The following is a 24014-nucleotide window of genomic DNA, read 5'->3' as shown; positions in this document are numbered from 1 at the left end:
TATATGTTCCAAAGAAAAATTATAATCTATTCTCCCATGAAACAGTCCATTAGGTTGATTCTTCCATGTAATAGTTTCTCTATTTCTTAAAAAATACTTTAAAAAAAGTACTTTCCCTAAGTTTCCTTAAAAATCTCACTTCAAATTTCACAGAACTCCCATTGAATACATCTGCTTATGTTTATGCTCACAAAGTACTCATTTGTATATAGATTCTAGAATTCAATATGTAGTACCAATGTAACTATTCAGCACTTACATTTTAGTTAGAAATGGATACTCCATCTTTCTTTTCAAGTAGTTTTAATTCCTCAACTAGTATCGCATAACTTTTCTTCGCTTGGATGACTTTCTCACAATGAGAAGGAGAAATAACCTGTACAAGCCTCTACATAGAAGAACTCTTGAAGGACTGGCTAAGTAGTTTATATTATTCTCATCTAGCCACATTGTCAACATGATGTACCTTTTTTGCCAAGCTTTTATTCAAACAGCTCAGGAAAGTCAGGAATACAGGGGTAGGTAGGATTTTACGAAAACGCAGTTTTGATGTCTTGTTCGTAATGGTCTACAGAAAAAGAAGGAGGCTGTTGAAAGTGGGAAACGACAAATTGAGAACACTTTAAAAGAGGGCAATGACATACTCGATGAAGCCAACCGTCTTGCAGATGAAATCAACTCGATCATAGACGTAAGTATTTGGTAGAACTCAAAAGAGAGATGGTAATGAGTAAATGGGAGCCTATGAGAAAGCTCAGTAATATAAGCAAATACTAGTATTTGTTTTCTTGTAGAGATAAAATTATTTTTGCATTATTCTGCTGTGACCATGCCTATATATTGGTGACAACTGGAGTATCACTTTGTTCTCCCAGTGGACATGAGTGTTTGTGTGAGGGTACTCACACATTCACACAAATCTGTTTTTGTCCACAGCGATGAAGGACATTTCTTGTTCCTAGAGCAGCACTTACAATCTGCTTCAATATTTATATAACATTAGTTAAAAGAGAAATGTAAATTTACAAACAGGCTTTTAACATGTAATGTATAATGCATTACATAGAGTGATATGTGGTCATAGAAATGCAAATGGCCTAAGAGATCCTAATGATATGTATAACTATGAAGTGGCATTGTTTAAATAGATAGGCTTTTCTTGATGTAAGTTGGTTTCTTAAATTTCCTAGTCTATTTCATTAAATAATGACTTTAATTCTCTATTCTTTCTGCTATGTTAGTAAGTTTGAAGTTTCATTTAAAAACTGAACATTTGGGCCAGGCGCGGTGGCTCACGCCTGTAATCCCAGCACTTCGGGAGGCCGAGGCGGGCGGATTGCCTGAGCTCGGGAGTTCAAAATTAGCCTGGTCAACATGGCGAGACCCCGTCTCTACTAAAAATTCAAAAAATTAGCTGGGTGTGGTGGCAGGCACCTGTAATCCCAGCTACTCAGGAGGCTGAGGCAGGAGAATTGCTTGAACCTGGGAGGCAGACGTTGCAGTGAGCTGAGATCGCACCACTGCACTCCAGCCTGGGCGACAGAGCAAGACTCTGTCTCAAAAAATAAATAAATAAATAAACAAACGTGTAGTTATGTCTCATAGAGAAATTAGTAAAAGAGAGGAGGCTTGAATTCACTTGCTTAAAATGCCCTCTTCTCTACAAATCAGTATGTTGAAGACATCCAAACTAAATTGCCACCTATGTCTGAGGAGCTTAACAACAAAATAGATGACCTCTCCCAAGAAATAAAGGACAGGAAGCTTGCCGAGAAGGTGTCCCAAGCTGAGAGCCATGCAGCTCAGTTGAATGACTCATCTGCTGTCCTTGATGGGTATGTCATTTGTTGTTGGAAATGTTTGTGTATTTTGATGCTTGTCCAAAGGTTTTGACTGGCATAAATGGTACAGAATCATTTTCAAATCCTGATTTCTGTTAACTGTGAACACACTAGCTATATGGCTCTTCTGTGGACAGGCTTAATTAGGAGGTTCTGGGCAAAGCTCTGCTAGAGCAGCATCAAAGTCTGAGTTACAAATAGATTCAAATATGGCTTAGTAGGAAATGAACATAGCCCTAGGCTACACTTAGAAAAAATTATTTTCTGTTCTTTATTAGAAAGCACAGTGGTTGCCTTATTAGCATTTTAAATAACATATAAAAACACATTCTGTTTCAAATTTCAGTTTTATGTTTCTAATGCAATCAAAACAATTTATTGTTAAAAGAGAGACTTTTGAAAATGTGGTCCCATACATAGCCTTTAAGTCTTTTTTTTTCTCTTTTAAGCTCCAGGGAGATATTACATTTTCTACTGTAAAATATCAGCTTATTCTAGCTGGGATTATTACATAGGTCATAGGAGGGAGAGTAAAGAGGAAAGTATATATTTGACTTACAAACAGCCTTCTGTGTGTAACTGATATGCTTCTCCCACAATTTTGAGATTGTCATAATTAATAGAGGTGCTATTAGCCCCAAGAATAATTTGCCCAAATAAATCTACATCACATGCAAGGCTTTCTTCTCATACTTAATACTTACTGTTACAAAGAAAAAATACTAATGTTTGAAGACCTTGGAAAATATATGCATTATCATTTTATTTTATGTCAAACTTTTGCCACTTTATAATGAAGGGTGAGTGGTAGATGAAACACAAAGCTAGATATTATCAGATCCAAGTTCTAAGTCCTTTCTTGGGGACATATTGGTCATTTGGCCTGAAACAGGCCATTTACTCTTCTGAAATTCATTTAGTCTCCTCTGGGAAGTGCAGCTATCCCAAAAAGATTTTGTGAAATTAATCCCAGTAGAAGAAGTGCTCTGAATCTCACAGCATGCTTAACAAACAAAGAACTGTCTCATATCACACACCTGCTAGAGTACATGGTTGCAGAGACTTTTGGAGGATGCAATGGGTATTTAAGATATGTTGGTAGTGTTTCATAGCTGAATTACTTAGAAATATAAGTTTAGGTTGTAGAAAACTACAAGACAATATAATAAGGAGATACTTCACTGTGATTTGGAATTGTCCTAGATATATTGGCCATGATCATTTGGAAGCCAGATTTCTTAATAATTGGGATGTTCTTCACTTAAGTACCATTGAGTGCCCTGACATTCTTTTTTTTTGAATCATCCCACCAGAATCCTTGATGAGGCTAAAAACATCTCCTTCAATGCCACTGCAGCCTTCAAAGCTTACAGCAATATTAAGGACTATATTGATGAAGCTGAGAAAGTTGCCAAAGAAGCCAAAGATCTTGCACACGAAGCTACGAAACTGGTAAGAAACAAATAGCACATGTGCTGGGAATGGAAGTCAACCTTTTTGCATTTTTCAAATGTAAGTCAGTCTGGAAAATCCCAGTAAATTGACATATTTGTTTTGGGTTATTTTTGAAGACCTCTTTTAAAATTTACCTAAAATAAATTCTCAGTATGCTAAAATTATAGTAGAACTCTTTTGTCAGTCACCCACTACTACTGTTAAGGTCTTAACATTATCACAGACACCAAGCAAGTTTGTGCTACCAACTCACAAAATAAAACAGGCAAAGAGAACACTCTGGATAGGGAATTTTATCACCATTATCTCAAATGTCATTAGTAAAAAAAAAAAACCATTGCATATAACCATTGCATATGAAGTTTGGCTATAAAATGCACTTTTTATAAAACATACTGGATTGTATGCTTTTAAGCAATTTATACCATTTTTATGAATTAATGAATTTTTATGAATTTATGAATTAAAAAGCTCTTAACCTTTGGTTACAGTCATTGTTCATAATACATTTGGAACAAGTATTTTAGAGTTTGGGCATTCCAAGTTCTATCATATTATTTGAACGCCTTCAATGGTGACAAATCTTTATTCTTTACATGTAAAGCAACATTTTGTAAATAAGTTGTGTGATAGTAAGTTGGTAGTACTATTTCAGCTTTTAAAAAATCTCATAGGAATCTTCCTGAATAAAATGTTTAGAACCATCATTTATTTATTTTGCTTCACATAGAACCTACCAAACACATGAGAATTTTTTGGGGGGGAAACCTGATTGGACATCTGACTGTGAGTGAAATACACATAAGCAATGGTGTTAAAGAAACCGATCAATATTTTCTTTGCTTCGGTGTTGGGCAAAAATGCTTTCTAGGATTTCAGGGATATTAGAGATACCACAGTCTTAGCAGGTTCATTTTGTGGTCATAATGAAACATCACATTCTATGAGCAATTAGTACTGTTTTTGGTTTCTCTTGAATGAGCGAGCTCTACTGACGCCATATGTTCTGTTTACTTCTTATTCAAAGCAGTGGCATGATCATTGCAGAAGCGTTTCTATGTTCAGTTATCCTTTCAAAATGAATCTACTTTTCAAATCTAAACTAAATTTTTGTTCATCTTCTGATAGATAATTTTCTATTTTAAAGACCCTAATTTCCAAGTTCACCATTTTCATTTCACCTCTTTTATTGTATGATTATTTTCAGCACCTAAAATGGTGCCCGGCAAATAGTAGGCACTTATGAATGAATGAGTGAATTTTTTAATTATAATTGACACCTTTTATGCCTATTCATAATCTTTTATACCAATAAAAATTTGCTATAGTAATTGCTTCATCCTTATAAATTTATTGTAACATTTTATGTTAAGGAGTTGTTTAATTTTACCCTAATTTAATACCTTTAGGAAAAATCATTTTTTGCCAATATGAAGTGTGCACTTACTTCTTACCACCCACGCTTATGCATGGTAGGCTAACCAACCTCAAACAGAGAGTGATGGTGAGTCGTAATGCATTACATCATGTCCGCGGTTATCATTATTCCTTCTCTCTTTCCACAATCACTTAAAAATAATTAAATGCCTGAAAAATTACAAAATAAGTGCTATAGAGAATCACTGATTCATTAAATGACTATCAGAAAATAAAAAGATGATCTGTCCTAGAAATTTTGTTGGAATGTTTTTCATAAGCAGAATAAAATTTTAGTTTTAATAGATCAGTATAATATAGTTCTATTTTGCTGGAAAAGAAATATATTTGAAAAACATTAAGTTGAGTAATTATCTAGATAAGACTAACATCCCATAAATATAAGATCTGATATGTAAGCTATAGATCAACAGAGAAGAATGAGATTAAGTGTATTATTAAGTTTAAAAGAGTTCAAAGCATAACAATATAGAAGAGTCCTCTACCCATTTGAGTCTAGCCCTATAAAGAAGGAAGAATGTTTTCAATAACTTAAAAAGAAAAACAAAGAAACAAATTATACATTGGTAGGAGAAAAGGAAAAGGTCAAGTAAAAAAGCAACCAATGACCGCCATGAAGAAAATGGAGGTCAGATAATTTGAGAAGAAAAAAAGCATTGAAACTACCATAAGAAAAGAAACAAAGAAATGATAGAAATAACATCCAAGCATAATTAAGACAATACTTTAAAATCAACTTTGATTTTTTTTTAATTTACTTGTCTTCCTATATATAAACACACATAGACAATCAAGAATCACATTAAAAGGAAAATATGAGAGAGAAGGAAGTGGATCCTTTATAAGCAGGAGACAGCTAATATGATTTGTTTGTAGTGCAGTATTATTTTGTAAAGAGTAATAGCTACTTGTCTTGCATAAATAATTTATTTAAATATCAGAATGAAATATTATTTTAAGAACTTAGACATCATGAAATAACAAATACTATTTTTCTATTGGTGTTGGGCGAGGAAAGTACTATAAAGCATTTGTTTTCCTGCATATAATCTACAAGAAAATATCTCATTTTGTACTTCTCTAGAGGGTGCAAGGAAAAGAAGAAAGGAGATATGTCACTCATAAAATGGAATCAAAATGGAATATGGACATCCAGTAATTTTTTCTAATCTTAGTGGCTTTGATCCTATAAGATTCTGAAATAACAGAGAATTAGATGTTTTTAAAACATTTCCAGGTCATAGATAAACTCAAAGCCTACATTATCTACCAGATCAGATTTTTAAAATTGATGAATGTATTAGTGTTCTCTAGAAGGACAGAATTAATAGGATAGATGTGTATATAGAGGGGAGTTTATTAAGGAATATTGACTCACACCATCACAAGATGAAGTCCCACAATAGGCCGTCTGCAAGCTAAGGAGCAGAGAAGCCAGTCCGAGTCCCAAAACCTCAAAAGTAGGGAAGCTGACAGTGCAGCCTTCAGTCTGTGGCTGAAGGCCTGAGAGCCCTTGGCAAACCACTGGTGTAAGTCCAGGAGTCCAAAAGCTGAAGAACTTGGAGTGTGATGTTTGAGGGCAGGAAGCACCCAGTACGGGCGAAAGATGAAGGCTGGAAGAGTCAGAAGATCTGCTCTTTCCACTTTCTCCTGCCTGCTTTTATTCTAGCCACACTGGCAGCTGATTAGATGGTGCCCACACACATTGAGGGTGGGTCTGCCTTTTCCAGTCCAGTAACTCAAATTTTAATCTCCTTCGGCAATACTCTCACAGAGACACCCAGGAACAATACTTTGCATCCTTCAATCCAATCAAGCTGATACTCAATATTAATCATCACAAGTCCACCCCTTGTCAACTTAAAACCATACACATCTCCTGAAATCATACATAATCTCCAAATAAAGACAATAATAATGTCCTAATTATCCTAACAGAATACAGCTATCCCTTGTACAATCGGAAGCACACTAATCCTTAACCTAAATGCTATTACATGAAGTTAACAACACTTAAATGCTGATATGAAGTCAATAAATTTTATGTCACGTGATAAAGGAAAAAGAAAGCAAATGAAGATATTTTCCTAGTACAAGTGTATACATGCACAAACATATTCTTAGCAGTATAAGGAGGAAAGATTCATGACAATTACAGTCTTCATTTCTGCTACTGGCCACGTGGTCATAGCTGGTATTGATGACTACCTTCTTCTACTACCCATTATGTATTCCCGTTGCCTTCTGCAAGCACTCAGCGGGTCATCATTTTTTACCTGGTTGGGTGACCCAAACCTTTATTCTGGAAGGGTGTGTGCCATTTGTAGTCCTGTCTAGATTGGGTTGTTGTAGTTTCCCGTTGACCTTAATCACAGGGGATGGTAATATTAAGAGATGCCCTATGGGATCTCTTGTATTCCACGCATGCTCTTCCTTACCTCTATAGTGGAATAGTAGACTGATTTCACCTTGATATTCTGGGTCAATTACTAACGAACACTGTAACTCCCTTCTTAGCCTGTTGACTTGGAGGTAGGAAGGTCCCAATTGGCCAAGTGGCAATCTTAACTTCCAGTTTAATGGAATCATTGTTGTATATCCTGGTGACAGCATTCTTCCCTCTGGAACTAAGATGTCTAGGCCAGCAGAACATAATGTTTTGGAAACAGGAAGCAAAAATTTTGTTAGTGGGTCACTTGGGGTGATGGTGAGTGGTGCCACTTCCACTTCCACTCCTTCATTCCGGGACCCATGAACCCTGGCTGTGGAAGAAACAGTACCATATTTTGGACACTGATTCAAGGCATACACAGCCTTCTGCAGAACTTTACCCCAGTCCGGCAAAGTATTGTCGCCTAGTTGGCATTGTAATTATGACTTCAAAAGGCCATTCCACCATTCTGTCAATACAGCTGCTTCAGAAAGATGGGAAACATGGTAAGACCAGTGAACTCCATGAGCGTGAGCCCAATGCTGCACTTCTTTAGCTGTAAAGTGAGTGCCTTGGTCAGAGGCAATGCTGTGTGGAATGCCATTACAGTGCATAAGGCATTCTGTGAGTTCACGGATAGTACTCTTGGCAGAAACATTGGGTGTAGGATGGGCAAACCCGTGTCCAGAATAAGTGTCTGTTCCAGTGAGGACAAACCTCTGCCTTTCCATGATGGAAGAGGTCCGATATAATCAACCTGCCACCAAGTAGCTGGCTGATCACCCTGAGGAATGATGCCAGATGGGAGGGCTCATTGTTGGTCTCTGCTGCTGGCAAATTGGGCACTCAGCTTTGGCTACAGCCAGGTCAGTCCATGTTGCTGAGCCTGTGCATAACCTCCATTCCTGCCACCATAGCCACTTTGTTCATGAGCCCATTGAGCGATGACAGGGTGGCTGGGGAAAGAGGCTGAGTGGTGTCCACAGAAAGAGTCATCCTATCCACTTGATTATTAAAATCCTCCTCAGCTGAGGTCACCCATTGGTGAGCACTCACATAGGATATAAATATCTTCACAGTTTTTGGCCACTCAGAGAGGTCCATCCACATAACTCTTCCCCAGATTTCTTTGCCACCAATGTTCTAATCATGCTTCTTCCAAGTCCCTGACCATCCAGCCAAACCATTGGCTACAGCACACGAAATAGTATATAATTACACATGTTGCCATTTCTCCTTGCAAGCAAAGTGCACAACCAGATGCACTGCTCAAAGTTCTGCCCACTAGAAAGACTTCCCTTTGCCACTATCCTTCAGGGATGTCCTAGAAAGGGGCTGCAGTGCTGCAGCTGTCCACTTTTGGGTGCTACCTGCATATCTTACAGAATCATCTGTGAACCAGGCCCCAGTCTTCTCTTCCTCTGTCAACTGATCATGGGGAACTCCCCATGAGGCCATCATTGCAGGCTCGGGGAGAGAAGGCAGGGTGGCCGGAAGGGAGGCCATGGGCAATTGAGCCACTTTCTCACGCAACTTACTTGTGCCTTTAGGACCTGCTTGAGCCTGATCATGTATATACCACTTACATTTGACAATGGAGGGCTGCTGTGTATGCCCAACTTTATGGCTAGATGGGTCAGAAAGCACCCAGTTCATGAAAGGCAGTTTAGGTTGCAGGGTGACTTGATGATGTACAGTCAAACGTTCAGTTTCTGCCAAAGCCCAGTAACAGGCCAAGAGCTATCTCTCAAATGGAGAGTAGTTATCTGCAGAAGATTGCAGGGCCTTGCTCCAAAATCCTAGAGACCTCCACTGTGATTCACCTATGGGAACCTGCCAAAGGCTTCAAACAGCATCCCTGTCTGCCCCTGACACCTCAAACACCATTAGATCTGCTGGGTCATATGGCCCAAGCGGCAGAGCAGTTTGCACAGCAGCCTGGACCTGTTGCAGAGCCCACTCAAAATTGGCAGCCTTTCAGGTCACTCAATAAGTGGGCACTGTAACACACCCAGGAACAATGCTTTGCATCCTTCAATCCAATCAAGTTGACTCTTAATATTAATCATCACAGTGAATGAATAAATTTTCTGTGATGTTGGCTCCTTGGAATGACCGCCAGAGGTAATAAGCACACTCTCAGTGGTACTAGGATACGAGGTCCTCCTGTGCCCATTTCCACTGGAAATGTCTTAGATGCTGTGCTCTTCAATCAGGTATATCCAAACAACAAACAAATGAATAAAATAAGATTAATGTAGAATGAATTCCATAGTTCAGATTCTTAAAGATAGTGGAAAATTATCACATAATCACCACCTGTTTTGAAACATTATCTTCTTTCCTTCCTTTCTTCCCTTTCCTCCCTTTCTCCAAGTCAATGGAATGTCCTAGTTTAACTTTGATGTGGAAAATTTAGGCAGTCCTCAACCTCTCTAGGTATGCCGAATTAAAAAAAAAAAAAAAAAGATGAACCACATTTTTACTTCCCATGGCAAGTGGAGTTCTCCACTTTCTTCTGTTCCTCTTATTCACCTTGCAATCGCTGTCATTTTGTAAAATTTCTCTCTGTCTCTGTCTCTCTTACATACACATACACTCACAATGTTCTTTAATATCTTCTAATCCTGAATTTCCTTTCTCAATTTGTTTAGTTATATCTTCATTAGAAATGAGTATTAGAAATTGGGAAAAGTTTATACTGGTTGTATTAGGGTTCTCCAAATAAACAGAACTATTAGAAGATGGATAAATAGATACGTGGATTGATAAGTGACAGATAGATGAATGGATGGATAGGTAGATAATAGGTTGCTAGATGATAGAGAGACATAGATAGATAGATAGATAGATAGATAGATAGATAGATAGATAATAGGTAGATTAGATGATAGATGGAAAGAAGAGATTCATTATGAAGAATTGGCTTATGTGATTATGGAGGCTGCAAAGTCCCAGCCGTGAGCTGCAGACCCAGGATATAGTTCACTTCGAGTCCAAAGGCCAGAGAGCCAGGGAAGTTGATGGTATAAACCACAGTTCAAGAACTAGAGAGAAAATGAGATGAGATGTCCCAGCTCAATCTATAAGGCAGAAAAAAAGGGAAGGAATTCCTCCTTTCTTTGCTTTTTGTTCTGTTCAGGCCCTCAAGAGATTGGGTGATGCACAACCACCATATTGAGGAGGGCAATCTCTTTTACTCTCATCCAGAAACACCCTCACAGACACACCCAGAAATAACGTTTACTCTAGGTGCCCATGGCCAGTCAAGTTGACACATACAGTTTACAATCACACTGGCCTTCAACTCCAGCGCACAATGTGGTCTTCCTCTTTATTCTCCAAATTCCAGTTCTCTCACTTACTACAATTATCCATATTTCTTGGGAACAATCATTCTAAAAAACGTTGACCAGGCCTTTTGTAGGCATTTCTAGGAAAAATAATATAAAATATGGAAGAAAGTGAGGGGAGTTTAGATATAATGCATTTTTTTCATAGAAAAATGATAGTGGGAAGGTTAGTAAAGAACTGTGCTGTGTAAGCAAGATGTAACCTTTAGACAAGGTGAAGAAAAGGGGAGAAGCCTGGAAAAAATAATATCATACAGAAGGAGAATATTCTTAAATATATGAACATCTCTTATAGAAAATTTCCCAGTGTTCATTCTTAATACAAGGAGAGTAAGAACTCCACAGAAACCTCAAAAAGAACTTCTTCTTGCGATGGGGTTAGCTGTCTAAGGAGTAAACAGGACTTTTGAAACTTTACTCTTAAGTGACAGATTAGTGAGGAGGAAACACGCTGATAAACACTGAACTACTACAAATACACTTCATTTGCTATAAATACACTTCATTCACTGAACTATAATAAAATTCACTTCAAAAGGAATGTAAACAAAATGAAAGAACTTGGATATTAAAGGGGTACAAGTGAACAAAAAGATAGAAACTGTGTACAAATCTAAGTAAGCATTGTGAAAAGCATAATGATAATAATTATTAAACATGTGGAATTAAAAACAAAGTGGAACTAAAACACAAGAGACGAATGACATGGAAAATGGGGCAGGTAGTCATTATTTAATAAAAGTTTTTAAGATTCTTGAATTCTGGGGAGGAAAGTAAAAAGCTAATTAACTTTAGTTTTTACTAAGAATATGTATTAAACATTGAAGAAAATTATAGAAAAATAAAATTGACAGTATTTGAGTTCTCTAGAAAAACAGAACAAATTGGAAGTGTATATATACACAGATATATATATATATGTTTTAAACAATTGGCTCATGAGATTGTGGGGTCTGGCTGCAGGGAATAGTGAATATTACCGTCTTGAATCCAAAGGCAGTTTGGAGGCAGAATTTCTTCTTCTTCAGGGGACCTCAGTAATTCCTCTTAAGGCCTCCAACTGTTGGATGAAGCTCCTCAACATCATGGAGGGTGACCTGCTTTACTCAAAGTCTACTGACTGAAAGGTTAATCACATCTAAAAAATACATTCACAGCAACATCTAGACTGCTGTTTTACCAAAAACCGGGTACGATAGCCTAGCCAAGTGGATATAAATTAACAATCACAAACAGCTAAACATTCCAAACAAGCAGACAGAGAGAGAGAGAGAGAAAAATAAAGAAGTGTGAAGGGAAGGAGAATTTTCAATCAGTTCTGTAAAAGGCAAAAAAAAAAAAAATAGAAAAACAGAAACAAATTGTAAATATAAAACATAATGGAATTAAATCCAAATACAACAATCAGGGTAATTATCACCAGCTGCCTCAAAAAATAACCCCTGAAATCTCACATGATGGGCATAATTCAAGTTTATGTCTCACATCACAACCCAATGTGAGTTATACCACCGTTTACATCTTGTAGTGACACCATACCATGTAGCCTCCAAGGCAGGGAAGAGAAAAAAAGGAAGAGACATGCAAGCTCCTACCATATTGGCTCCTGTGGCCTGGACCACGTCTGGTCTAAGTCATTGACCAGAAGTAGCCATGTGCCCCAAGCTAACTGTAAGGGAGGCCTGGAAAAGTAGGAGGCACATAGGATATTTGCTGAGCACTAACTATCTCTGCTTCAAGTTGTCTTCATAATAAATGCAAACATTAAAATTGACAGGTAACAATGATTTTCATATTGGATTAAAATGTGTGAAACAAAGGCATTCGTCTATATATGACTTACACAAATACCGCAAATCTTAGGGGAACAGAAAGACTGAAAACGAGAGATAAGGAGTTATTAGGGATAAAGAAAGTGATCATGATAGAATAAAAGGAAGAAGGAAGACTAAAAAATTACGAGCCTGCAAGGTCATAATAACAAAACCTATGGATAAATAAAGATAAATATATCAGAATAAGAACATTTTCATATGTATAACAGGGAGTGATTTTACCATATCTCTCTTAAAAATTGATAGATCAAGCAAAGAGACACAGATATTAAAAGTACCTTAAACAAGATGACTTAATGGCCTTATAGAACTCTATATCGACTAGATAATTAATTCTACATGCCCCATTATATGAAGTAACTCATGAAAAAAACAAAGGACCACAACCTAGATCACAAAGCAAGTATCAGCAAATCCTAATGATCCAATAGCATCTAGACTACATTCTCTTATCATAATGCAATACAATTAGAAATTGGTGTAAAACAATTGACAAAAAAGTTTTAAAATAAAAAACACTTCAAAGTAATCCATGGTTTGAGAAAAAACACAGTTTAAATTTACAAAGTATTTAATAACAGAATGGAAATAAAACTTCACCTCAAAATTTGTGTGTACAAATAAAGTGCTACCAACAGGAAAATGTAGTTTGGAATGCAGATACTAGGAAAGGATAAGAACTGATACTAATTATCTAAGGTTTCTGCTCAAGGTGTTTAAAAAAGTACACAGAAAGAAATAAAAATAAAAGCAGAAATTAATGACCTAAGGAAAAGCATTAGACAGGGTTGACAAAACAGAAAGCTGATTCCTAGAATAAACCAGCAAATAAACAGAAGACAAGAACGATTAAGCAAACAAAGAGAGACAACACAAATGAATAGGATCAACAATGAAAAGGGGATCATAACTGTAGATGCAGTATAGATTGAAAAATAAAAATTGATATATTGGAGTATATGAGCAACTTTATTCAAACACATTTGAATACTTAGGTGAAGTAAACAATAAGATTAGAGCAAAATTTACTCAAAAAGAAATAGTACACCTGAGAACTATAACCATTAAATAAATTGAATCAGTAGTTAATACAACAAAATAACAATGTGTTCAAAAATGTCAAGGACCCATTATGTAATTTGTTCCAAAGAATAAAAAAAGAAGAAAAATTTCCTAAGCTTATTTTATGAGGTTGATACAATCTTGATGGCAAACCCTACAGAGGACAGTACTACAAAGAAAGCTATAGGCCAGTTATTTAACTAGAAAGAGAAGCTATAAATGAAACGCTATAAAACTCAATTCAAATGTACATATTTTAAAGATCTATAAATATACAGTAAAACATTAACATTTGCCAGATATGGATGATGGGAACAGAGGTGTCTGTATTAATTTCTAATCGTATCTATATTATTTCCTACTTAAATGTTTTAATTAAAGTGAACCTAAGAGGAGATAGAACATCAGTCCTGAAATAAAATCTGTTCTAAAATAATAAAGAAAATAGGTCTAAAATGAGTCTGGAAATAAAACAACAACCCTCATCCTTTATACCAACAAGAGGTTCTGAATTTCTTTCCTTTTCTAAATTCATGATGCATGCCTGTTTTCATTTCTTTTAAATGATCAGAGGCTGATCATTGCAAGCAACAATCCCCTGACCTAACTTTTCTCTCAACTAAGCTCGCAGCTCCAGGATCAACCATTCCAAATCTTTCAAATAGTTCTTCTTTTACTACATCTCTTAGTAATATTATTGTGCCATCATGTATTTAATTAAGTGGGGCATTATCTGTTTAATTACTGCTATGATAAAGGAGATGTAGTTCACTTAGAGAATATCACATCACATTTTCCCACTCATCAATTTCCCAATATAGGTACATTACTATGTTTAGATTCTTCATTTTTTAACCTAATATACTGAGAGCGTTATTTCCTGCATAAATGGTAGACTCTATGCTCTTTAAGATGAAGCTATTTATGTCCTCATTCTTCCCTTTAGCTTCATTTTTTCCTTCTCCTCTCAGCTTCTACCTCTTTAACTTTGATATTGTGAGAGTCTTTACATTTTATCTATGTCCATAATTGTTCCATAGCAGAATACAGTAGTCCCTTCTCTGAAGCCATTTGATGCCTTAAAGGACTCCCTTTGATTTTTTGTCAGTAGGGCATTTGATGCTTTATTGCCAGTTGCTCTGTGCAGGAGAGAAGGGGTATTCTGTTCCATAAAATAACTTGCAGTGAATTATTCCTTTTTATTCTCACAACTGACTCTCATTCTCTACCTCACCTGTTCTTCTGAAGGCCTGGCCTTCTCCCAGCTTTTTCTACCTCCTTGCTGGCATTTACCCTATAGTGCAAGTTGTGGGTACAATAACTGAAAAAGATTGAGGAGCAGGAACTATCTAAATAAACCATGGTGGCTGAGTGCAGTGACTCATGCCGGTAATCCCAGCAGTTTGGGAGGCTGAGGTGGGAAGATTGCTTGAGCCCAGGAGTTTTAGACCAGCCTGGACAACATGGCAAAACCCTATCTCTACTAAAAATACAAAAATTAGCCAGACATGGTGGCACATGCCTGTAATCTGAGCTACTCAGGAGGCTGAGGTGGGAGGATCCCCTGAGCCTGGGAGGTCAAGGCTGCAGTGAGCCAAGATCATGCCATTGCACTCCAGCCTGAATGACAGAGCAAGACCTTGTCTCACACAAAAAGAAAATAAAAGGCCCATGGTGGTGTGGCTAGGAAAGAGGGCCCACCCTGCCCAAAGGGAAGGTTTCTTTGCTGAATTTATACACTTTATTTGATCGACTTCTCTTTACTCCATCATAGTTTTATTCCCCACCAATCTCCCTCACACAGTCACTCTATTTTACTTAATCTCTTGGTAGTATTCTCAGAATTCAAATTTTAAATTAATTTATCTATATTTCTGAGGAGCTGTTTGTTTTCCTACTGTATATTTTGCTTTCTCCATGGGAAAGATATGCTTGGGAACCTCATGCAGTCTTGGCAGGAGTTATGTAGCCACTGGGCTAGATATGTCAGAACACACAGCATAGTGAGCCATTCCCTGGCCAGTTCCATCGCCCAGAGCCAGACCCTTTGGGCACTACATAGACTGCTTGTATATGGGAAGCTTGTATATGGGAAGTTCTGACGTCACAGGATCCTTGGGGTGTTGCTTCACCAGCTAGAAACCTCTGTGACCGGTGGCACCTTTGCCTGAGTTTTGCTCAGGTCCACTGGGCTCGTTATGCCCACTCAGCCTGGCAGGCTACACTTGGCTCACACTACCGCTACTGGGCTGGATCCCACGCCTGCCAAGGGTGATTCGGGGCAGAGTGGCGAGGGGTGTGTGAGTGAGCATGGGGTCCAGCCACTGTGCACAGCTAAGCGTGCCAGCTGCAGTGGGCTGGGCAGCTCCAGGTCCTGGCTCCATGCGAGACTGTGGCTGAACCAGGCATACTACAAGTGGTTTCCACCACTGGCACCAGGGAATGCAGTGGCACCCAGGAACTTGGAGATGCCGGGAACCACAGAGGCTGAAAGAGGGTCTCACAGCCCTGGCTCAGGGAGCCCTTAGGTCTCAGCTCACCAAAAGGCCACAGCTCTTCTCTCCTGCTCATTGCTGTCAACATGGTGAGCTGGGGAAGAGGGTGTATTTCAGCCCTGTTTGTGTTACAGCGCTTTTCATTTACACCATCTGGGGGGTCCCGAGTTCTTGTCCCACATCCAGGAAGCATGAGGTTTGCAGACAACTGGAGGGTGAGCAAGGTGAAGAGGTGCTTTACTGAGTGACAGTGCAACTCTTAGGAGGCCCGAAATGGGTAGCTCCTTTCCACAGGCAGGTAATCCCAGCATCCATGCAGCACCCTCAACAGAGGGGAGACACACAGTGGGTAGCTCCTATCCACAGGTAGATCATCCTGTTGTCTGCCCATGTCTGGCTGAGTCCAGAGTTTTTTATGGGCTTCACAGGGGAGGAAGTATATGCTGATTGGTCCATGGGTGGCCACGAGCTGGCCCAAGAAAGCACCATAAGTTCTCACTCTAGTTTGTGAAACTGTACTTCAGGCAGTCCCTGGCTTGAAGGTGGGGCTTCACCGAAGGCCCACCCCTTTCCATCCAGGAGCTTGTCTACCTCCTGCCACCACCAGCCTACCATCCACAGCGCCCACTGGCACCCAGGCTGTTTATGCCGAGGGTCACCTTCAGGCCCGTGCAAAGCCACCCTCAGCTCCCTCTTGGCCTCCTTCCTGTGCTCCTTGGCATCCAAAATCCAGAAGGGGCCAAAGTAGCAGGGGGCTAGAGTGTCAATGCCGTCCTGAGCATATGCACACCTGGCTGGGTTGTAAAAGCCTCAACTTTGCACTGAAATCAGCATGGGGGCTGGGAACAGGGAGAGGCCAGGCAGAAGGAGCAGGCACTTCTGAGCCTGTAGTGGAAGAGAGGTGGCCCGAGAGCACAGGGATGCCGGGGTCCACAGCTGGCTGGATGGCTGCAGCTGCACCCAGGAGGGCAGGGCTCCCCCACCTTCAACTCGGAAGGGGACATAGCTCCCACCTGTTCCTGGCTGCCACCACCTCTGTGGAGCACAAAGCCAGACAGGCTGACACTGCCATTACTGAGACCCTCTTGCTCTCAGAAGAGTTTTCATGGCCGGCTGCCTCTGTTTTCTCTGCTTGGTGACTGTGGTGTTCTGTTTTGTTCCTATTTCCTTTTCTCAGAAAAAAAAGTCTTTAGAATTAAAATTTCAGCTGACGATAGATCCCCTCTCCCCAGGGAGCAGAAATATGGATATCCCTAAAGATCCTGAGTGTTTCAGTCTTTCACTGTTTTACACTCAATATTCCATGATTTTTATCTAGATATGCATGGTGGACAATAGGTGATCGCCAAATATAGATTGTCCCTCCCACCTCCAAATTCTAATGCTAGAAATTGGGAATGGCTATGGTAGTCCAGATTTTCAGAATTAATAAGATATTTATATTGCCCTAAGAGATATGGAAGTTGAACAAAATAAAAAAATTCAAAGTAAAAACAAATAAAATTACTTTCTTTCCCTGTTTAGTTTGAGGTCATGTGTAAATATCAGTGAATGTGATGTCATAGAGGATTTTTTTTTATCAGAATTAGGTTCGAGTTGTATTATGGAAATTTCTAATCAAATTGAGGGAAGATGCTAGCAGGTCAGAATTTGGGAATTAGATGATCTGGCTTCAAATTCAGTACATATTGTCTATGTAATTAGCTGTGTCACCTAATGTGTTAATAATACCTTTTCAAGAAACATTGTGCCATCTGTTCTGATTCCTCCATTGGCTTAATTCCTATAATAAATATAGTTTCCAAAGTTTAGAACTTAATTTTCAGAATTTATTTTAATTGACAGATAAAAGTTGTATATATTTATCATGTACAAAATAATGCTTTGAAATAAGTATACATTGTGGAATGGCTAAATCGAGCTATTTAAAAATATGCACTACTTCACATACTGATCATTTTTTTGTGTTGAGAACACTTCAAGTCTATTCTCTTAGCAAAGCCACGCTGGCTTTTGTGATTTTTGTTTGTTTGTTTGTATATGATACTCTCATTTGGGTCAATAATTTTTTTAAAGTCTATTGGAAGCAGAGAAGTAAACTTTTTGACCCAAACTTAGATGTATTTAAAAGTTCAAGGCATAAAATGATGTCTCAGGGTTTGTGTCATCAGTCAGAAACACAGAAACTCTTTTGAACAATGCCACAGTGCAATCTAAGTTTGATCTAATTTACTTCAAGACAACAGTGCTCTTGGTGCCATCCTACCTGCTCTAATTTCTACCCCTAAGTAGAATAATCAACAGGTGAGATTGCTATGTTGTATTTGATTCTGGACATTAACTGGAGGGAAAACGCGAAGCCCTCTAAAAATGGTATCTAACTTAATAGACCCTCTCCATTACTTTTGCTCAAAACTAAGACTCTTTGTGGTATCTGCCCACCCCACCTCTAGTAGCCAGCTGCTAGTCCAGGGTCTGTCTCATTGAAGCAGTCTAGTGGTACCCATAGGTGCTGAGCAATTGCGGGTGTCACGCTGTAATTGAGGAAAACCATTCTTACTTAGCTTTGTATTTTTGAATGTTCCCTTGATTGTCTTTCTTGGTGTTCCCATCAAGCTAAAAATTCACACTCACAAATTTTAAATTATCATGAGCATTTTGGGGGATTTCCTATTTCATCTCTGAGTCTCCTTTGCATGCTCAGTTGCTTTCAATCTTGACAGAGACTCATCTGATCCATCTACCACTCTTATGATATGCTATGTAATGCCAGGGACCTACAGCCTTTTAACAGATTGTTGCCCAAGGCCATCTCTTTGGGGTGTTTCTTGACTCATTTTTTAATCATTATTTAATTTTAATAACCTATAGTACTTAAAAATATACAGTACTATATAAAGCACCTTAAAAATTGATGCATAGTGATTTTCTTATTTTAAAATTGTGTATGATTTTTTAAATTATTACAAAAGCAACTATTATAGAAAATAGAAAATTCAGAAAAACAAGAAGGAAAAAATGTAAAATGTGCATATGAATACTTACTTTTATAATATCCTTGTATATCTACTCATATATTTTCCCATGCAAATAGTTTTTGTACAAATGGGTGATGTTTATGTAACTGTTTCATAGCTTACTATAGCAAGTAACATCACATACATATTTTAAAAAATATTCTCAAAAACATATTTTTAAAATGTATATTGAACTAGATTCCACTATTTATTCTGAGAATTCACATTATTATAGTAAGAACATTATCCTTGATTTTGATTCATAGTCTAACATACCAAACTCTAAATTTCTTCTGTTACACACTTTACATAAACATAATGCAGCCCGTCACCAACCCTTATATATATAGCTGCACATTTTGAACAGTTTTCTTTATTGAACATATTTTTAATTTAAAATCATCTAAGTTTTATATTATCTTGGCACATTAACCCCTGTGGACATGTGTAAGACTTCTCTTCTAAAATAAATTATTTCATAAAGAGAGAGTAACAGAATAAGTCATAAGCCATGCTGATGAATTTTTAGTTACTACTGTCTTTAAAAAATAAAAACAAAAACAGAAAATAAATACTTTACATCTTCTTTTAGAGCCAGCTCTTTCAATGAATTCAAAAAATTCATCGCTAATAAAAAAGTAATTTGAGGAACATTTAGGAAAAAAGCATAATATATAAAGCAACGTAAACAATAACTTTTAAACTTGGTTGTTTAGAACATCACTGGTGTACAGGTTAGTCAGCCTGATAAACTCTAACTTGCCTTCAGGTCTCATCATCACACCTCCCTCCTCCAACAGAGCCTCCTCTGACAGCCAAACATCTAGGCGTTTCTGTGCTTCATTATGGTGATGATTGTCTTTCTTTATAAGTGACTATATTTGTTTGTCTTTCCCCTTCCCTACACTCCAGTTCCATTAGGGAAGGCATAGTCTTTCCATTTTTGAATATTTGATGCTTGAGACAACTAAAAAGTTTTGTTGAGTAAATAAATCAATTCACTTATCTATTAATCAATAGCAGTATGCTTTAGCGAGAGGAATTATGAATATTTAATCAATAGTAGGAAGAGGAAAACAACATGTATTAAAATGCAATTAAATGCCAAGCCATCTGTTGAATCCTAACAGACTTTATAGTTTCATTTTTTCCTACTATAATGTTTTAAATTACCTCATTTTTCATAAACAATTATTAACTAATAAAAACCTACAGCAACTTACATAAAAATAGACTCTTTTGCATGATATAGTTGAAATTTTTATATAACTTGTATATCCATATGTATGAATATATATACGTATACAGACACAGACAGAGAAAACCAAGAATTTATTGTTTTAAAAAAAAAAAACCTCTAAAAAACAAGAAACAAAATACCTTTCAACTCAAAGACTCTCATTTATATTTCACATATGCTGTAGACACAGCTCAGGAACTCAGATGTGATGCTTATGCATATGTATAAAGTATAATTAGCTTGGAAAATGCTGCTTCATCACCTGTCCTGATATTGTTGATGTGCTTCAATAACTTACCAAGCAATGCTGGAAAAGGTTCTCTCCAAATTCCAGTGAGTTGAAACGGTGCTTTTCACCCATAACATGTTAGTGTTTTCCATTTCCTTATCATATGAAAAGTCTGTCCTTTAAACCCGGATTGCTGGCAGACTGCTTGTAACTGACAGTTGTACGCCACAAGCTCTTTACTTTAATGTTTTAGAGAGCTTCTTGAAACATTGAGGCATGTCTTTTCCTCCAAATCTCTTGATTGTAACCTCTCAATTCCACAGTGCTTGCATGAGGTGACTACTCTCTTTTCTCTGGCCTATTCTATTACAATAACCAATTGATGGTTCCTTTTTTCCCACACAGCTGCCCAATACATCTTCCTGGACTACAGCTCTGATCACACTCTCCTACTCAGAAACTTTCAATGCCTCCAAATTGCTCATTGCTCAGTTTCCTTAATCGCACCTTCGAACCTTCCAGAAATTGACTCTGACCTGTCTAATAGCCTTACTTCTCCACATTGCCTTTGACAAACCCTACAATCTTAGGGAGCTAAAATACTCGCTCTCACATCCACGCATCGAAAGTCCCTGCCTGCCTCCCTGCCTTTCCTTATACTGTTTCTACTATATCTTCTACATTCCCGTATATACCACCTGTCTTCTTTAATCTGAGAAAGGAGTTGTTGACTAAGGATCCAGGAAGAAATCACTGACTTCCTAAAAAGCAGGAAAGAAAAAATTGCCTGGAAGCAAAGAGCAGGTGATATTCAGAAATGCAAGAAGATAGAAAATTAGCAACACGGAGGTCTGTATCAGTAGATAGCCTTCAGTCAGGGCCGCCATGTTCCTGGATGAAGGTGCAAGAGTCAGTGGAAAATCAATACACTGATAATCATCCAGCCAGACTAATCAGAAAAAAATAAGAAAAGTCACCAACTACCAATATCCGGAATACAAGAGGTGAAATCACTACAACTTCTGCAGACACTAAAGGGTGTTAAGAGGATATTATGAACAATTTTATGGCAATAATTCAACAATTTGGATAAAAAGGGCAAATTCTTTGAAAATCACAAACTACCAAAACTCACTCACAAACAAATCATCTGAATAGTTCCATATTCATTAAAGATTTAATTTGCAGTTCAAAACCTTCACACACACAAATTCAGTTCCAGATGACTTTACTTGTGAATTCCACCAAACATTTAATGAAGAAATAATAAACTCGTTCAGAAAATTAAAGAGGAGAAAATACATCCAACCTCATTCCACGAGGCCAGTATTACTCTGATACCAATGTCAGACAAAGATAGTTTTTAAAAAAGAAAATTATATTATATGACAATATCCTTCCATGAACATAGATGCAAAAGTTCATGGCAAAGTTATAATAAATCAAATCTAATGATTTATTCAAAGGATTATACATTATCACTAAATGAGATTAATCCCAGGATATAAGATTGGTTTAATATTTGAAATTAGTCAGTGTAATTTACCATATAGCAAACTAAAAAGCAAACTATATAATCACCTCAATTGACATAGTAAAGGCATTTGACAAAATGCAACATCTATTGTTTTAAAAAACAGCCTACTAAGAGTAGGGGAACTTCACTACTTGATCACTATAAAAATTTATTTTTAAAAAAAACCTAACAGCTAAAATCATACTTAGCAAAAGACTAAGATTAGGAACAAGGCAAGGATATCTGCTTCCATCACTTCCGTTTAATATTGTACTAGAGATGCTAGCCAGTACAATGGGCAAGAAAAAGGAAATAAATGGCATCCAGATTGAAAAATAAGTACAATTGTTTTTATTCACAGATACTCTAGAAGTCTAAGCATAAAATCCTGGTGGTTCATGCCTGTAACGCTAGCGCATTAGGAGGCTGAGGCAAGTGGATCGCTTGAGGCCAAGAGTTTGAGACTACCTGGGCAACATAGCAAGACCCCATCTCTACAACCCAAAAAAGTTTAAAAAGCATAAAATAAAATGCTATCTATTAAAAAAAGTTACTAGAACTAAAAAGTGAGCTTACCAATGTTATAAGGTACAACATCTATATATGAAAATCAATAATTTTAAAGACTGGCAAAGATACGTTGGAAGTTGAAATTAAAAGGATACAGTTTACAATAGCCTTAAAAATGCGAAAGACCCCCTACACCGAATACTCTGGAGATAAATTACAGAAAATCTAAATAAATCAAGAGAGATACCATGTTCATTGACCAGAAGATTCAATATTCCTATAATCCTAGTTTTATACATATTGACCTACACATTCAATGCAATCCCAATAAAAATCCTAGCAGGCTTTTTCCTAAAAATTGACAGGTATATTTTAGAATTCATATGGAACTGGAAAGGAGAAAAATGTTGGAAATATTATACTACCTGACTTCAATACTTACTACCAAGCTATGGTAATCAGAAAGTGAGGTGATGGTATCAATATTGACAAATAGATTATTAGAACAGATTAAAGAGTCCAGATACAGATTCAGACATGTGTGGTCAAATGATTTATGACATAAACACAAAAGCAATACAAGGTACATTTAACAAATTCTATTAGAGGAATTGAATATCCATGAACAACAACAAAAAAATGAACTTTAGTCTGTATCTTGCGCCTTATTCCAACATTAACTCAAAAGAGGTGCTAGACCTAACTGTAAAACATAAAAATACAAAACATCTACAAATATATAAGAGAAATCTTTGTGATCTTGAGTAAAGCAAAGATTCTTAGATACAACACCAAAAGCATATCCTTAAAGGGAAAAAAAATTAACAACTTAAACTTCATCAAAATTGAGAACTTCTTCCCTTCAAAAAAAAAAAAAGCACTTTTAAGAAAATGAAAAAATAACTACAAACTAGTAGAATATATTTCCAAATTACATATCTGATAAAGGACTCACATCCAGATTATTCATGCATATCATTCAAAACTCAAAAATAAGAGCAAATAACCCAAGAAAATTTGAACAAAAGATTTAAACAGATACGTCACCAAAGAAGGTAGAAAATAAGCATGTGAAAAGATTCTCAATGTTATTAGTCATAAGGAAAACACAAAGCAAAACCAAAATGATGACCCAATTAGAATGTCTAAAATTTTAAAAGACAGGTTATACCAAGTATCAATAAAGATGTAGGCAAATGCAACTCTCATACACTGGTGGGGGGAATATAAATAGTTCAGATACTTTAGAAAACAGGTTGGTAATTTCTTAAAAACGTAAACATAAATTGCCATATGATCCAGCCATTCTGCTTCTATGTATTCACTCCAAGATAAATGATGGCATATGTTCACCCAAAAATTTGTACACAGATGTGTACATATCCCTATGATGAAATACTACTTACCAATAAAAACGGTCAAATATGGATACACACACAACATGAATGAATGTTGAAACTATGTTGAGTGAAAGAAGCCAAACAAAAAGAGAGTACATCCCGAATGGTTCCATTTATATAAAATTCTATGAAATGCAAACCTACAGTGATGGAAAGCAGACCAGTGTTTTTCTGGGGACAGAGGGAAGAGAAA

General features: G+C 37.1%; 1 protein-coding gene across 8 annotated transcripts in view; it reads left to right on the top strand.

Annotated features, from left to right (window-relative positions):
• Positions 1 to 24014, top strand: part of LAMA2 (laminin subunit alpha 2) — a 772685-nt gene that overhangs the window by 657667 nt on the left and 91004 nt on the right. For all 8 annotated transcript variants that reach the window (XM_050788287.1, XM_050788283.1, XM_050788285.1 and 5 more), the window contains 3 exons: positions 575 to 691; positions 1672 to 1835; positions 3155 to 3293. In XM_050788287.1, coding sequence (XP_050644244.1) covers positions 575 to 691; positions 1672 to 1835; positions 3155 to 3293 — 420 coding nt within the window. The remainder of the gene's footprint in view (positions 1 to 574; positions 692 to 1671; positions 1836 to 3154; positions 3294 to 24014) is intronic.

This window comes from Macaca thibetana, chromosome 4, assembly GCF_024542745.1.
Source record: "Macaca thibetana thibetana isolate TM-01 chromosome 4, ASM2454274v1, whole genome shotgun sequence".
Taxonomy (NCBI): domain Eukaryota; kingdom Metazoa; phylum Chordata; class Mammalia; order Primates; family Cercopithecidae; genus Macaca; species Macaca thibetana.
Note: the sequence above shows the minus strand (reverse complement) of the source record. Positions and strands in the feature narration are given on the sequence as shown.